This window comes from Ranitomeya imitator, chromosome 6, assembly GCF_032444005.1.
Source record: "Ranitomeya imitator isolate aRanImi1 chromosome 6, aRanImi1.pri, whole genome shotgun sequence".
In the NCBI taxonomy this organism is placed as follows: Eukaryota; Metazoa; Chordata; class Amphibia; order Anura; family Dendrobatidae; genus Ranitomeya; species Ranitomeya imitator.
In genome coordinates, this window is record NC_091287.1 from 325,436,296 (window position 1) to 325,452,719 (window position 16,424).

Consider the following 16,424-nt stretch of genomic DNA (forward strand, 5'->3'; position numbering starts at 1 on the left):
AAGCCTGATTGGAGCAAGTTGAAAGGGAACCTTTAACCCCCCCCCCCCCCAAGACGTTTGTAGGTGAAAGAGCCATCTTGTGCAGCACTAAGGATGCAAAAGGAAAAGGTTGCTCTTTTAATTATGCTCCTTGCAAACACTGAAGTAAACACTAAAAATGTGTCCCCTTATACCGTTCAACCGTCCCGGAGGTGCAAATTTCCTTCGTAATGGGACACAGCACAGCTGTCATTCCTATCCCCTTGGTGCCGTGCGCTGCCTCCTCAGCGTTGTTTTAAGCTGTCATGGAGCCTGCGCTGTTCTGTTAGCCCTTGGCCATGCCCAATTAGCGCTGCCTGTCTTCTGACATAATTTGGTGTCAGGCTGTCAGTGCCTGTGCGTCCACGCTGCTCCAGATCCCACCTCGCAGTCTCGTCTAACGTAATCCCACTGCGGGCCTTGGATCCATGGGCATGCGCAGTGCATATCATTGCCTCTCACTCACCTCCTTCCTGCTTCTTCAGACTGTGCGGCGTCACGGCCGTGGCATGCTATTAGGGATCAGCTGACGCCGCCTAGTCTGAAGAAGCGTGAAGAAGGGGAGTGAGAGGCTAGTATATGCACTGCGCATGCCCATGGATCCCAGGCCCGCAGTGTGACTCAATCAGAAGACACTGCGAGGCGGGATCTCGGGCAGCGCGGCCGCACAGGCGCAGCCAGCCTGACACCAAATTAAGTCAGAAGACAGGCAGCGCAAATAGGGCATGCCCAAGGGATAACAGAACAGCGCAGGCTCCGTGACAGCTTAAAACAACGCTGAGGAGGCAGCGCATGGCACCAAGGGGGTAGGAGTGACGGCTGTGCTGCGTCACATTACGAAGGAAAGTCCCAGCTCCGGGATGGTATAACGGTATCAGTGAACACATTTTATAAGTGTTAAGTTCTGCGTGTGCAAGGAGCTAAACCAAAAGAGCTACCTTTTCCTTGTGCAGCATTACTGCTGCACAAGATGGCTCTTTCAGTAACAAACGACAGGGGGGGGGGACAGGTTCCTTTACATTTAGGTTGTTGTGCCAGCGTGGCGGTCGCAGGACACATTGCCGGCTACACAGCTGGGGATCAGCTGACGTTACTGAAACCCAATAACACTGGGTCGTATGTTTTTACTGTGCAGCCTGCACTTCTGAGCGGCAACTGGCGGTGTTGGAGCCCAGGAATAGCAGTTCAGGTGGTAGAAAGATGAACACAGCAGGAGACCTGGATGACACCCAATTACTTAATCAGGCAGAGGAGTGGCAAATTCCTGCGAGATCCAGGCCTGGTTCATTTTCAGGAAAGTAAGCCGGTCAACGTTATCGGAGGACAGTCGCATGCGACGGTCTGTTAGTACACCACCTGCGGCACTAAAGACACGTTCCGATAAGACACTAGCCGCAGGGCAAGCCAGCACCTCCAATGCATACTGGCTTAGCTCTGGCCATGTATCCAGCTTAGAGACCCAAAACTTGAACGGGGAAGAGCCGTCTGGAAGTACAGTAAGAGGGCAAGCCATGTAGTCTGTCACCATCTGACGGAACCGTTGCCTCCTGCTGACTGGAGCCGCCGGTGATGGTGTGGACATTTGGGGCGGGCACACAAAAGTGTGCCAGAGTTGTGCCATACTGGGCTTGCCTTGGGCAGAGGCACTGCTTCTGCTCCCTCTTTGGGCAGAGCCTCCCCCACTGCCTCGACGCACTGAGCTGCTTTGTAAAGCACTAGCAGCACTCCTCTCAGTTGGACAGGAGAAGATGATGGAATTCACCAGTGTGTCGTGGTACTCCCGCAATTTACGCTCCCGGGTCAACGCTGGGATGAGGTTTTGGACGTTGTCCCGGTAGCGAGGATCGAGGAGGGTGAACACCCAATAATCAGGCATGTTGAGAATGTGGTCGATGCGGCGGTCGTTTCTCAGGCACTGCAGCATGAAATCCACCATGTGCTGCAGAGTGCCAACTGGCCCAGAAACGCTGTCCCCTGCTTGAGACATGATCTCTGCCCGCTCGTCATCACCCCACCCTCGCTGTACACACTGACCACTGGACAATTGTGTTGCTCCCTCCTCTGGACGGAGCTCTTCCTCCTCCATTGACTCCTCCTCATCCTCCTCACAAATTGGCCCCTGCGTACCCCTTTGTGAGGAACCACGTGGCGCTGACTCTCCAGAAGCTGATGGAAAAGGTGACTCCTCATCCTCCACCTCTTCCACAACATCATCCCTTAACCCTTGCAAAGTTTGCTGAAGCAGGCAGATAAGGGGGACAGTCATGCTGACTAGTGCATCATCTGCACTTGCCATCCGCGTGGAATAATCAAAAGGACGCAAAACCTGGCAGATGTCCTTCATAGTGGCCTACTCTGTGGTTGTGAAGTCTGATCGGCGCTGACTGCGACTTCTTTGCGCCTGATGCAGCTGGTACTCCATAACTGCTTGCTGCTGCTCACACAACCACTCCAACATATGTAACGTGGAATTCCACCGGGTAGGTAGGTCACATATGATGCGGTGTTCCGGAAGGCGGAATCGGCGCTGCAGAGCAGCAATGCGGGATCTGGCCAAGCTGGAACGCCGCAAGTGAGCACACTCTAGGCGGACCTTGTGCAGCAGGGCATCAAGATCCGGATAGTCCCTCAGAAAACTCTGCACAACCAAATTGAGCACATGTGCCAGACATGGGATGTGAGTGAGGTTGCCAAGGGCCAAAGCTGCCACCAGATTTCGGCCATTGTCACACACTACCATGCCTGGCTGGAGATTCGCTGGCAGTAACCACACATCGCTCTCCTGCTTGATGGCATTCCAGAGCTCCTGCGCTGTGTGGCTTCGATGCCCCAATTAAACTAGTTTCAAGACGGCCTGCTGACGTTTGGCCACGGCTGTGCTCATGTCGGTCATAGGTAAACGTTCACGGGTCCATGTGGAGGTGGACTGTGACGGATCCTGCAGAGAGGAATCTGAGGAACTGGTGTAAGAGGAGGAGTCGATGCGTACAGACTGGATTCCTGCAATCCTTGGAGTGGGCAGGACACGTCCTGCGCCACTCGCACGATCTGTACCTGGCTCAACAACATTAACCCAATGGGCAGTGAGGGAAACGTATCGCCCCTGTCCATGCTGACTGGTCCACGCATCGGTGGTGAGGTGGACCTTGCTACTGACGGCGTTCAGTAGCGCATGTTTTATGTTTGCCTCAACATCCCTGTGCAGGGCAGGGACAGACTGCCTGCTGAAGTAAAAGCGGCTGGGCACCTTGTACTGTGGGACTGCCAATGCCATCAAGTCACGGAAGCTGTCAGTCTCCACCAGCCTGAACGAGAGCATTTCCAGGGACAACAGTTTGGCAATACCTGCATTCACAGCCTGTGCTCGGGGGTGGTTGGCCGAGAATGCCCGCCTTTTCTCCCATGCCTGTACTACCGATGGCTGTAGAGTAGACTGGGAGTGTGAGGATGACTGGGAAGGTGGTGCTGTGGGTGGAATTACACAAGGTCTCTGGACAACAGTGCCAGAGGTTCTTCCATGGCGATCCTGGGAGGAAGCCAAACCAGCTGTGCGTGAGCTGGAGGAAGAGGCAACACGAGCTGAAGAGGTGGTAGCTGCCGCTGTTGGTTGGCCTACATCTTCAGTCTGTTTCTGTAACTCCACCGCGTGCCTGGTCCGCACATGTTTCCACACATTTGTGGTATTGAGGTTGCTGACATTTTTCCCTCTTTTTACTTTCTGATGACACAGCTTGCATTTGACAAAACAAATGTCATCTGCAACTGTGTCAAAAAAGGACCAGGCACTGCAAGTCTTGGGAGCGCCCTGTTTGGCTTTGGAAAGAGACAGGCTCCTAACGGGTGCCAAAGTGGAGGCTACAGGCTCCGCAGTCTTCCCCCTCCCTCTCCCTCTTTGGCCCGTAAGGGGAAGCTCTTCCTCAGAGCTGCTCCCACCACCTTCCTGTTCCTCACGCCACGATGGGTCAAGGACCTCATCATCTCCACTACCCTCTGCCACCAACTGCTCCTCCTGGGTAGTCTCGGCAGCACAGTACGCATCAGAAAGCGGCACCTGAGTTTCATCATCAGATGCGTACTGCGCTGTGGTCACCGGAGGCACTGGCCCACCTGCCTCTTCAGAGTCAGAGAGAAAAAGCTGTTGGGCATCACTGCACACTGCCTCTTCTTCCATTTCTCCAATGCTGCTTGGCTGGCCCCCTGTTTCCAAGCCAAGAGATTCAGAGAACAGAAGTAGAGACGGCTCCTGTCCTGGGCTCTCTGACTGCCTGGCCAATTTGGCAGGTGGTGAAGAGACAGATGGCTGCTCTCCAGTGCTCTGTGCCTGAGAGGATGTGGCACTAACTGAAGTCGATGCCGAGGCGTTAGCTGCCATCCACCCGACAACGGCTTCAATTTGGTCTTCACGCAGCAGCGGTGCACGGCGCTCTCCGACAAAGCTGCGCATGAAGGACTGTTCCCTGCTGAAACTGAGTGATGACGAGTCACCGGCGCCCGCAGCAGGCACAGAATCACCACGTCCTCTCCCTGCTCCTCTCCCTGCTCCGCGCCCACGCCCACGTGCCTTACTCCCTGCCCTCTTCATCTTGGTTGACAGATAAAGATAAGCAGAAAAGTACTAAGGCCTTAGTGTGCTTATTCCTGAAATGCTCCTCCTAACAGGTGTAAGAAACACTAATGTTGTAAAGTGTGGACTAAACTTTATTATTTTTCAAATGTGGCCTACACAAGTGTTAAGTTGTGTTTGGTGAACTTTACTTTTTTTTTTGTGCAGATCGGGCTACAGAGCTAGTTTAAATCACACGGAGACCGTGCAGACAGCCGTAAACGGCGCTGCAAGGCCAAAAAACCCTCCTCTAGGTTATCCTATGTAGTGTTTTTCCACTATTTAGCTGGAGACGGGTGGAAAGACACTAATAGGAATTTTTTTTTTTTAATTTTAAACAGGCTGCACTATTTGAAAAAAAGGAAATTGTTTTTCAAGGTATGAGGCAGTAACGCACCCTGAGCTGAATCCAACCGGCTATAGCTGCACACAGACTACAGGGCGAGCTGCGCTCACACAGAGACCGTGCAGACAGCCGTAAACGGCGCTGCAAGGCCCAATAAACCCCCTCTAGGTTATCCTATGTAGTGTTTTTCCACTATTTAGCTGGAGACGGGTGGAAAAACACTAATAGGAATTTTTTTTTTTTAATTTTAAACAGGCTGCACTATTTGAAAAAAAGGAAAATTTTTCTCAAGGTATGAGCCAGTAACGAACCCTGAGCTGAATCCAACCGGCTATGGCTGCACACAGACTACAGGGCGAGCTGGGCTCACACGGAGACCGTGCAGACAGCCGTAAACGGCGCTGCAAGGCCCAAAAAAACCCCTCTAGGTTATCCTATGTAGTGTTTTTCCACAATTTAGCTGGAGACGGGTGGAAAAACACTAATAGGGAATTTTTTTTTTAATTTTTAAACAGGCTGCACTATTTGAAAAAAAGGAAAATTTTTCTCAAGGTATGAGCCAGTAACGAACCCTGAGCTGAATCCAACAGGCTATGGCTGCACACAGACTACAGGGCGAGCTGGGCTCACACGGAGACCGTGCATACAGCCGTAAACGGCGCTGCAAGGCCCAAAAACCCCCTCTAGGTTATCCTATGTAGTGTTTTTCCACAATTTAGCTGGAGACGGGTGGAAAAACACTAATAGGGAATTTTTTTTTAAATTTTTAAACAGGCTGCACTATTTGAAAAAAAGGAAAATTTTTCTCAAGGTATGAGCCAGTAACGAACCCTGAGCTGAATCCAACCGGCTATGGCTGCACACAGACTACAGGGCGAGCTGGGCTCACACGGAGACCGTGCAGACAGCCGTAAACGGCGCTGCAAGGCCCAAAAAACCCCCTCTAGGTTATCCTATGTAGTGTTTTTCCACAATTTAGCTGGAGACTGGTGGAAAAACACTAATAGGAAATTTGAGTAAAAATGTGCAGCAGGCTGCACTATGAGCAAAAAAGGACAACTGTGTGAGGCAGTGTGAACCCCCCCTGAGCTGAATACAACCGGGTATATGGCTGCACACAGACTACAGAGTGAGCTGCACACACACACACAGAGACCTTGCAGAACGCTGTTAAAACAGCGCTGCAAGGCAAGAGCAAGGTGAACAGTGAAGAACACACAGCGTTTTGCTAAATTAGCCTTTGGAAAGGAAAATAAAGCAATTAGCTAGCTCAACTGGCCCTCAGTTAGAACACAGCGTCCTGTCCCTAACTGAAATCACAGCAGAGTGAGCGCAAAATGGCGGCAGCGTTTTTTATAGTGCAGAGTGACATCATTTCAGCAGTCCATCACAGCCTTGCCAGTACTTACATGCCCACCATGCTAAACAGGATGTGCCCACACTTCCAATCATTCCTCATTGGCTGCTGCGTTCAGTTTGAATTCTGGGAACTTCCGATTCCGGTATCCGATACGCGGGAAGTATCGGAATTCGGTATCGGAATTCCGATACCGCAAATATCGGCCGATACCCGATACTTGCGGTATCGGAATGCTCAACACTACTAATGATGATAAATATAATCCACCTGTGTGTAATCAAGTCTCCGTATAAATGCACCTGCTCTGTGATAGTCTCAGTGTTCTGTTTGAAGCACAAAGCGCATCATGAAGACCAAGGAACACAACAGGTTGAAAAGTTCCAGGGGGCCGAATACTTTCACAAGGCACTGTATGTACAAAGTCCATAGACAGTGAGATGCTTAGTTGTCAGACTAGTCTGGCAATATTAGTCTCTTAGTCATAAATCCTTCACAGTCAGTAAACAACAGTGCACAGTTTGACAAGTGAAACATCCCTGAATTCTGTGTTTCAGCATCTATGTCCTGCTGTCTTCAGATTACACAACAAAGACCTTCTGACCGATTCCCTTTTAGGAAAATAAATATGAATAAAATAGTGGATGTGATACATAATAAAACATGTATGTCTCTCCCACCATCCAAAAGTTTGAGAGATACAAACTCATTGCAATCCATGTTGTGCTCCTAAGCACTTTTCTTGGATTTTATGAAAGGGGGAGAGATGCAAAACCAATTTCATTCTGATGCCTATGTAAGCAGGTTGCGGGATGCAGTGACGCACGAGAGGCAGAGCAAGGGTTAACAATTTAATTGAACAAAAACAGTACTCTTTGCAGGGAGATAAACAGTTAAATTGCAAACGCCAGGAAAGAATAAAGCTGAATAGCAAAACTAGCAACAGTTCATTCAGTAAACTTATTGTGTCTATGGTTTCCTCAGCCGCAAATGGTCCGATGAGGGTAGTAGTCCTTGTAGCTGTCGATGAAATGTCCTCAAGAGGGGTCCAAGGTTAGCGAACCGTCTTCTGGCGGCAGTGGTCAGTCTCCGGTACCTTCTACTGAGCCCCTAGTCCATAAACACATGCAGCCAAAGCAACAAGGTAGTGGTACTTCCAATGTCAATCGGGAAGCGCGAAGTCACTGGCAGGGAAGGCCGCACGATTCTGTATAGTGGTCGGCCTTCTCTCCTCTTCTTCTGCGCTATACTTTCAGTCACTGATGGCACGGTACCTTGCACAACCAACGCAGCCTGTCACGGTGCCAGTACTCAGGGGACAGAGCATGATACTCACCCGGCTGGACGTTGCTGCTAGTTCGCACCAATCTGCTGGCTGCTGCATGCACTTTTCCTTTTATCTTGCCCCTCCTACTCGGGTCATGAGGTTGGTCCCACTCCTCATTCTTTCCCCCAGGCAACAAGGGAGGCAGCCTCAGCAGTTCCAGACCCGGCTCGGTACAGGTACCTGCAGCCCGATCTTCCTCCTTACACCTACATTGTTAGACTCTACTACTGAAAGGGAATTTGTAACCACATTTGACCTATTTAAACTATTACTATGGGCATACAGGCTATAGGCTGCTGAGGAGAATGACCTCTTCCAGGCTGCCTGAAAGATAACTCTGCCTCCAGAGCTTTTTTACATGAAGGGGGAGTAATCAGTGTGATGTGTAATGGCCTCTCTCTGCTTTCCTAATCTCACTGCAGAGCTGTGTGTGGTTATACCTGACACATCTGCAGGTTCCTCTCAGCTTCAGCTTCCATCTCACAGGCAGACAGTGTTACAATATTCTTGTAATACAGCAGAGCTCAGAGAGCTGTAAAAAATATCTTTGCAATAAGTTACTTGTCTCACACTTGTTAACTCCCTCTTTTATAGAAAATAAGCTCTGGAGGCAGAGCTTATCTTTCAGGCAGCATCATCCCAATAGCCATGTAAGAAAAAAGCGTATTTCTTTGGAATAAGATATCAATTTATTCAACTTACTATGACCTATATGCCCATATAGATCACTTAAGAGGGTTGATCCTACTGACTAGTGATGAGCGAGCACTAAAATGCTTGGGTGCTCGTTGCTCGGGTCGAACAATTTGTAATACTCAGACAGAGCAACGAGCCCAATGTAAGGCTATGGGAGACCCGAGCATTTTTACGGCGATTCCCCCAGGGGATCCTTTTAAGGTCTAAAAACATCGGAAAATGATGAAAACACTGCTCAAATGACACAGGAACATAATGGCAAATGTCCCTGGAAGCATATCTGACTCCTAGGTCACAGCTGTAAACAATCTTGTCAGAGTTTCACACCATTTTTACAGGCGCACCAAAAAACATACAAAAACAAAACCAAAATGAATTTTCCTGGGAAATATGTTACGGAACATCCTTTCCAGGGTAATGGCTTGTATACCAGGCAAAATAACAAACCCCAAACAAAAATGTATCTCCACTACTTGGGCTATGTTCACACGCAGCGTTTTTGATGCATTTTTCAAGTTTCGCATTGTTTTCAACCAATACAAATGCATTCACTGGGTAATGTCATGGTAACATTTAACAACCCAAGCTAGCCATGTGTTGTGTGACACATAAGTAGACACATCTTGTTCCATTTATGAAGGAGGAACACTTTAAGTCACAGAGCCTATTTTTAGAGGAGCATCAGGCGGCATTAATCTTCTAAAAGGGTCATTAAACAGTGGATCTCCTATATTGTTATTGCCATTGGGATGACATGAGGCTGGGCTGTGTGTAATCACCCTGCATGGTTCCTTGCTCCATATCCTCGTTCTTCACCTGCAATCTATCCTCTTTCATTGTGAGCAGATAGCTTTTCAGAATGCAGAGAAGCCGGATGGTGATGCTAATTATGGCATCATCGCCGCTCACCATCTTGGTGGACTCCTCAAAGTTTTGCAGGATGGTACAGATGTCTGACATCCATGACCACTCCTGATGTCTTAGGTGTGGAGTCTGAACTGAATAACGATGGCCTTGTTGATCCTGGTAGTCAACAGCTGCTCTCTTCTGCTCACAAATCCTTTCCAACATATACAGTGTAGAGTTCCAATGCATGGGGACATCACACACTAGTCGGTGAGCCAGAAGCTGCAAACGCTGCTGAAGCACGGCAAGGGCGGCTGAAGCTGTAGCTGACTTTCTAAAATGGCCACACAGTTGACGTACATTCAAAAGCAGATCCGGCAGCTCTAGGTAGGTTTTGAGAAAACACTGAACCACGAGGTTAAGCACATAAGCCAGGCATGGCATGTGTGTGAACTCGCCTCAGAGCTGCCGCCAGGTTACGGCCATTGTCACACATGACCATGCCTGGCTGTAGGTTCAGCGGTGTCAGCCACAGAACTGACTGCTCTTTCAGAGCTGTCCACAACTCTTCAGCATTGTGCGGTTTGTCACCTAAGCAGATTAGCTTCAGCACAGCCTGTTGGTGCTTGGCTGAGGCTGTGCTGCAGTGCTTCCAGCTTGTGACTGATGTGCTGCTTTCGGAGATGGAGGCTGAAGAGGAGGCGGAGGAGGAGGTGCAGGAGCTGTAGACTGGGTGCAACCCAGTTTGACGTAGGTTCCGCAATCCTTGGGGTTGGGAGGACATGAACTATCCCAATGTCCGGCTGGGTCCCGGCTTCCACTATGTTAACCCAGTGTGCCATCAGCGAGATGTACCACCCATGCCCACAAGCTCTTATCCACGTATCCGTGGTTAGGTGGAATTTCCCAGTAACAGCATTGTTGAGGGAATGGCTAATGTTGTGGGACACGTGCTTGTGTAATGGCGGGACGACACACCGGGAGAAATAGTGGTGGCTGGGGACCGAATACCTTGGGACAGCTGCCGCCATCACGTTCCGGAAAGCTTCTGTCTCCATGAGCCTAAAAAGCAACATTTTGAGCGCAAGCAGAGGAGAAATTTGTGAATTTAGTACTGTGGCCTGTGGGGCATTGGAGGCGCACTTCCGCTTGTGTTCCAATGACTGTAGTATAGACAACTGAAGGCTGAGCTGGGACAAGGACGTGGACGTGCTCGATGATGGTGCTAGTTGAGTCTGGGTAACAGCAGGTGCAGGGCAGGAGGCATATTCACATGCAACGTGGACAGGGGATTGGCTTTCACACACAACAGTGGAAGAAGGAGTGGTGGTACTCATAGACACTGTTCCTGGTGCCTGTGGTTCGGTCCACAATGTCGAGTGCTTTGCTGCCATGTGCCTGATCATGCTGGTGGTAGTCAGACTCGGGAAGACCTTACAGTTGGACTGGCAACTTCTGTCATGTTGCTTCGAAGCATTTCATTGCGAAACGCGCGTCGGGTGTGGTGGACTCCTGGCTACTCCTCCATTGTCTGGTAAATATGTGTTGATGTGCTATATAATATGCTAGATGAATGTCTGTATAGCTAACCATAGTCTTTTGGACACTTTGTTTATATGTGGATTTACATGGCATATTAGCCCCTTATACTGAGACCATATACTGAATCCTTATAGAATACTTCATTAGGCTTTTTTGTTAGACTGCCACGCTATATTTAACCATTTCTTGAAATGTTTCATGTAATTTGTATGCAATGTGAGCTTTATGGATATACCAGTATATTTATGTATACATCTCTGTGATCTTTTGCCAGGTGTCTACCTTTTTTTCTGTGTTTGTTGTCTCTCACCTGCTGCCTATTTAGGCTCTTTTATGACCATTTATGGTTTTTCTTTTGATACTAATAAAGTGGTTTTTCATATTATCAATGTGTGGTGCCTTTTTCTATAGGTATATATTTGATGTGCGGCTAACCACCGTAGGGTATATTATTGGTGTTGGGAGATAGAACACTGTTAAATATGTGGTCTGGATTTTTTTTGGGCCCACCAAAATTGTGTCATAAGTAGGCTATGACACTAAAAAAAAATTGTTTCAGTACTAAAATTGTTAAATATTTAATGCAATGATATGCGATGCGTGTGGCGTACAAAACACAGTGATAAATATAAGAACTGTAGCTAAATATTTTCTGGCTAGCTAAAACATTTTTGGTCAGCAAAATGGTGTCCAAAAATGTTGTAAGACACTCCAAAAAATACTACAGTACCAAAAAAAAAGGCCAGAATTTTCTGCACACTCAAATCTGATGCCTAGGACAAAAAAAGCAGTTTTAAATTGCTAAATTTTCACACTGTTGTATTAAAATGACCTAGCTGTAGTCTGCAGTGCGACCAAGCAAATAAATGTAGAAAAAAGGGGGGCTCTGGATTGCTTTGTAATAAAATTTGCAGGATTCAGGTGCCAAAAAAAATTAATCCTAGCCACGGATACCTGCAGCTAGATATATATAAAATAGGCAGCAGCAGACAGTAATGGACCCTTTTGATGTATGCAGTGAGATCTATATACTCACATACATGCCTTGCACTGATGTGGATATAGCACTGCAATCTATATACCCCATAATTAGCCCTAAAAAGGACTGTTGGTTTAGCTGGATTTGTGGATTGAACAATGGTAGACCTACACTAACTAATAAAAGCTCAAATCTGACCCTATGTCAGCAGCAGTTCTCCCTACGCTAGCTGATTCCGGAGCTGAATGCGCCGAGCAGGGCAGCGTCCGGTCTCTTATAAACCTGATGACGCTTTGCGGCCAGCCAATCACTGTAATACCACAACAAAGATGGCTGCGGTACTACAGTGCATGGCAGACAATCCCTGCATGGTCATTGGCGCTCTAAAGAGCACCAAAATTGCAGGGCGGAGACCCGAGCTCCCGCAATCCCGGAAATGCTCGGTGCTCAACGAGTACAGTGCTACTCAGGCGAGTAACGTTCATCACTACTACTGACAAATTCCCTTTAAGAGGCTGCAATGAAATGTTCACACGCTGTGTAAAATACAGTTTGTTAAAGAAAAAAGAGATAGTGTGCATTGCTTTTACGCCTCTTGTCGAGGGTCGCATGTTGCTTGCATGCTTATGAAAGATGAAGCCTTATTGTCCTATTCTGCTTTATCCTAAGTATATTCACTGTGCTGCAGTGTGAGAAAACTGATTGGCAAAGGCATCAAGACACAAGTATCTTATAGCTTGACCTGTTTCATACAAACATCCCTTAAAGGGAGTCTATCAGTAGTTTTGACCTTGGAAAACTGTTGACAGTGATAGATAGGGGGCCTGGAAAAGTGTTTAACCATACTTTTGTATGGGATATTATTAGCAAAAGTGACTTTTCATTCGGTGTGTACTTCTACTGCAAGTGTTCAATTGGCGATGCCGAGCCCTGCAGTGCCCTCTGCAGTAAGGGCTCCACCACCTCTCCTCTGCAGCGGGTTCCCGGAAGGATTGTCCATGCTCTGTGGGCTCAGCTGGGTTGCCAACTTGACTATTTATGTTTTTTGGACAGCTTTTCAAAAAAAAATAACGGACAGACGATATTTTTTATGGACACATTGGAAAACTATAATAAATCATTATGATTATAAGTGATATGTCTTCAGCCCATAATTCTGATGCAGACATCAACTCCATTCACTGTAAACTATAAAATGATGATCACTACTGTCAAAATAACCTGCATATATATTTTTTAAGCTTCAGAAAAATCACGTACGCTTTTTTTTTTTTTTTTTTATAAACAGGGCAAAAAAGTGCTTTATTCTTACGGACTGTAGACAGAACATTGTGAACGGTGTTAAGTGAAGTTTAGACGGTCGTATTTTTGGACCACACATGGGAAGCACTCAGACCAATGTTATTTAATGGGGCAATGCAAATGAGTGATTTTTGTCACGGACCAAATCTGTGCATGAAAAGAATCACAGCATTCACTTATTTCTACCTTGTGTCAGATGAGACTCGCCATTCAGATCTGTGGGTGTGCAAAAAAAAGGATCAGATTCTATACGGAGCCACTGTATAGCATCCGATTTTTACAGATATATTGCAATTATTTAACATAGGAAAATGTATTTGAACATTTTCAATAACTGCTGATGTATAAAAGTGGATTGCATATGGAAGACAAATAAGAAAAAAATTTATGGATGCTCTTGTGTGAACTTAGCAGAAGGTAGATCTGGAGGAAGCTCATAGCTCTCTATTTTATCGCTGCAAAACTAAGCATTCACTCATCGTAACATTTACATATAAATAATAGATTCATTCGGAAATATATCAAAGGTAAACTGCCACATTCTGCCAAAAAGCAGGCTCATGCAATGCTAGCTTAATGAATAGTTGGCTTTCAGAAATGTATTGTTAGGCGTGACAATTTCATAGTATCTGTACAGTATGTGTTCAAGAACTTAGGTGCACATGCTATTTTTAAATTGCCCATTCAAATACATATCTACATCTATAGAAAAGCATGGGTGCAGATGTAGTATATCATGCAGCGATATTGTTAGCATTCTCCATTGACGATTGTACAGAGAATAGTTCTGTATCTGTGACACCTGAAGAAACCTGTGTGGCAGCAAACAAAAGCTGTGCTGGCCTGTACTCCCTCCCAATTGTCCAACTTTAGAAATGGACAATAAGGAGGTTGAGACTTGATCAAATAAATCCACCACATTTCTTGTTGGTTTGTTGGCATTCTCTTGAGGATAAGAGGAGGTACCTAAAATGACACAATACAATTATGTCTCCTAAGTAATGCAACCGCTGGGAGAAGACATGGAAAACACGATTATATCAAGCGATGCTCTGCTGTAGTTTTTTGCTTATCAATAACATTGGTCTTATTGCATTTAACATATGTTTTTCTGTTCATGCCTGTTGCAGGTGTTCAAGATGGCAGAGGTGCACGGATTAATGGATAGGTTGGAGAGAGCTGTGATTCGACTTGAAACAGTCTTATCAACGTCTGGCTTTTCAAAGTCAACAGGGAATGATGTTGTCAATGGGATAAATGGAGGTAAGATGTCTATAACATGTATTGAACAAGAACATCCCTGAGAGTCTTACGTTGGAGACTTAACAAGATCTGATTCATGTAATACATACACTATGCCATGCAGGTGCACACCCATAAATGTAACTACTGTTGGCAGAGCCAGTCAACATCGATGGGTTTGGCCGATGGCCTACTGTGATGGGGGTACAGACCGACTGATGACCAAGAGAGGTGTTGATCATGCATGTCTATTTTCAGATTGCAGATCGCATGGTTCTTCTGGAGATAAGCCCTCCAGCCAGTGTGCCTGTTGTCGTCTTTCACATAAAAAAAACACGTCAGCATTCGGCAAAGTGAGTGCTAGTGGGTATGGGAGTGTCGGCTGACATGGCTGCTGGCCGAATGATTGGCCAACTACCATCTAATGTGTATGGCCACCCTTAAGAGGTTTGGGGATTGTGACAAACATGCAATGTGATGTTTCACTCCAGCTTGGGGTGCATATGAAAGTATTGGAACTATCATGACCATTACATTGGTTATATTTCCACATTGAACAGCCATGGAATGTATTCATTTGTTGCCAATAGACTTCTGTGTTAATAGAAAAAACAATTCTAATTTTATATATGTGTTGTCCTAGCAGTACACATTTTTACGAGCTGTAGCAGACTGCTGATATATACCTGTGGCGCCCCTGAGGTCTGGTCGCCACAGAGCTACTGTACCTCATCTCAGCAAAGGAGGGGGCACTAACCGAACTCCACACCTGCATCCAACACCACAACACTCCAGTCAGGGCATCTGGGTGTTCCCTAAGGGAGGATGGCTTCATCCCAGTCTGGAGAGGGTAACTGGGTAGAGGGTGTGGGTGGAGTGAGTAGTTAGGGGAGGAGCTAATTAGGAGGGAAAGTTACACAGATTGTGAGAGGAACTGAATGGAGTGAGATGTGCAGAAAGAAGCTCCCTGACAGAGGGAGCTAGAGAGAGAAAAGGCTGAAGAGAGAGAAGCATCAGAAGGAAAGAAGGGGTCCTAGTGACAGGGGCAGCGAGCAATCCACCCGTGGGGCCCACATCCATGCTGACCATCACCAAGTGGAGGGACCAGGTCACAGTGGGGAACCAGCCCCAAGATGAGTGGAGGACTACAAGACTCAGCTAGCCAGCCGGAGGCTGCAGCATCTGCATGTGCTGCAGCCACATCCAACCCATTCACCGAAAAGGCAGCCACATAGGATCCAGGGGACCAACAGAGAGTGTCTCCCGACAAGATCTGAGGCTGCTGGATTGGGACACTGTGTGTGAAGGTGCAGGGCAGAAGGGTGAGAGCCAGTGCAGCGAGACTGCCAGGAAAGGAACATAGAAAGGGGGTTCTGGAAGGTGCACCCAATCTACTTGTGAGCTGGCTGGACCACAGACCCAGAAGACACAGCACCCCGGCTGGGGGCTACAACTAAGAACTGTGAGTAAACATGTGAAACTGCACCCTGCTGTATCCTCTGAATTATTACTGCATCACCTGCCCTGCACTACAACCACCATCATCACCTTTAACACCATCACTGTCCTGGGGTGTAGCTCTACCTGTGGAGAGCTGTAACAACACTGCTGCATGACCATCAGCCCCAGCGATCTCTTCAAGCACCGTCGGATAACATCTCCTATTTGCTGAATAACACAGGTGGTGTCACAAACAATTCCTCTAATCCCCTATAAACTTTATTTCCCTTTTTATTTCATTGACACTTTTATTGGACACCCAGGGCCACGGACTGGGTCGCTGCTGCCGTGATACATCCCCTTTAAGAACTGTCAGACTAGGCCCGAGTACCTCACGGCCCTGGCAGGCGCTTCAACTTGGCATCACGAGCAGGATGGACCGAACCAGTAAACTGGGTCTTGTGCACCAAAGACTTTATTGAACTGTGCAAAACTTGCCGCCATTACAGCGCCATGAGGCACACCTAAAAAGAAAGGCATGTTATCGTGGACGGGATTCAGCTGTGAGGCGCAAAGACCATACTCGCCCACTGCCAGCACTACTATACGATGAAGGGGTGTCCGTCAGCAAGAGAGAGCCGCCTCCTGATCTGTTATGGCGGGAATATAAAGAATAAGGACCACCCACAGAAGAGAGGGCAGAAGGGGCCTGTGGAGCGGGAACAA

The 16,424-nt window shown here is 47.4% G+C and overlaps 1 protein-coding gene across 1 annotated transcript in view; it reads left to right on the forward strand.

Moving 5' to 3' along the window:
* The window catches only part of CAP2 (cyclase associated actin cytoskeleton regulatory protein 2), a 272,514-nt gene that overhangs the window by 60,594 nt on the left and 195,496 nt on the right, over window positions 1-16,424 (forward strand). Inside the window, exon 2 of the mRNA XM_069730835.1 lies at window positions 14,147-14,279. Within this exon, the coding sequence (XP_069586936.1) occupies window positions 14,156-14,279 (124 nt within the window). The 5' untranslated portion in view covers window positions 14,147-14,155. The remainder of the gene's footprint in view (window positions 1-14,146; window positions 14,280-16,424) is intronic.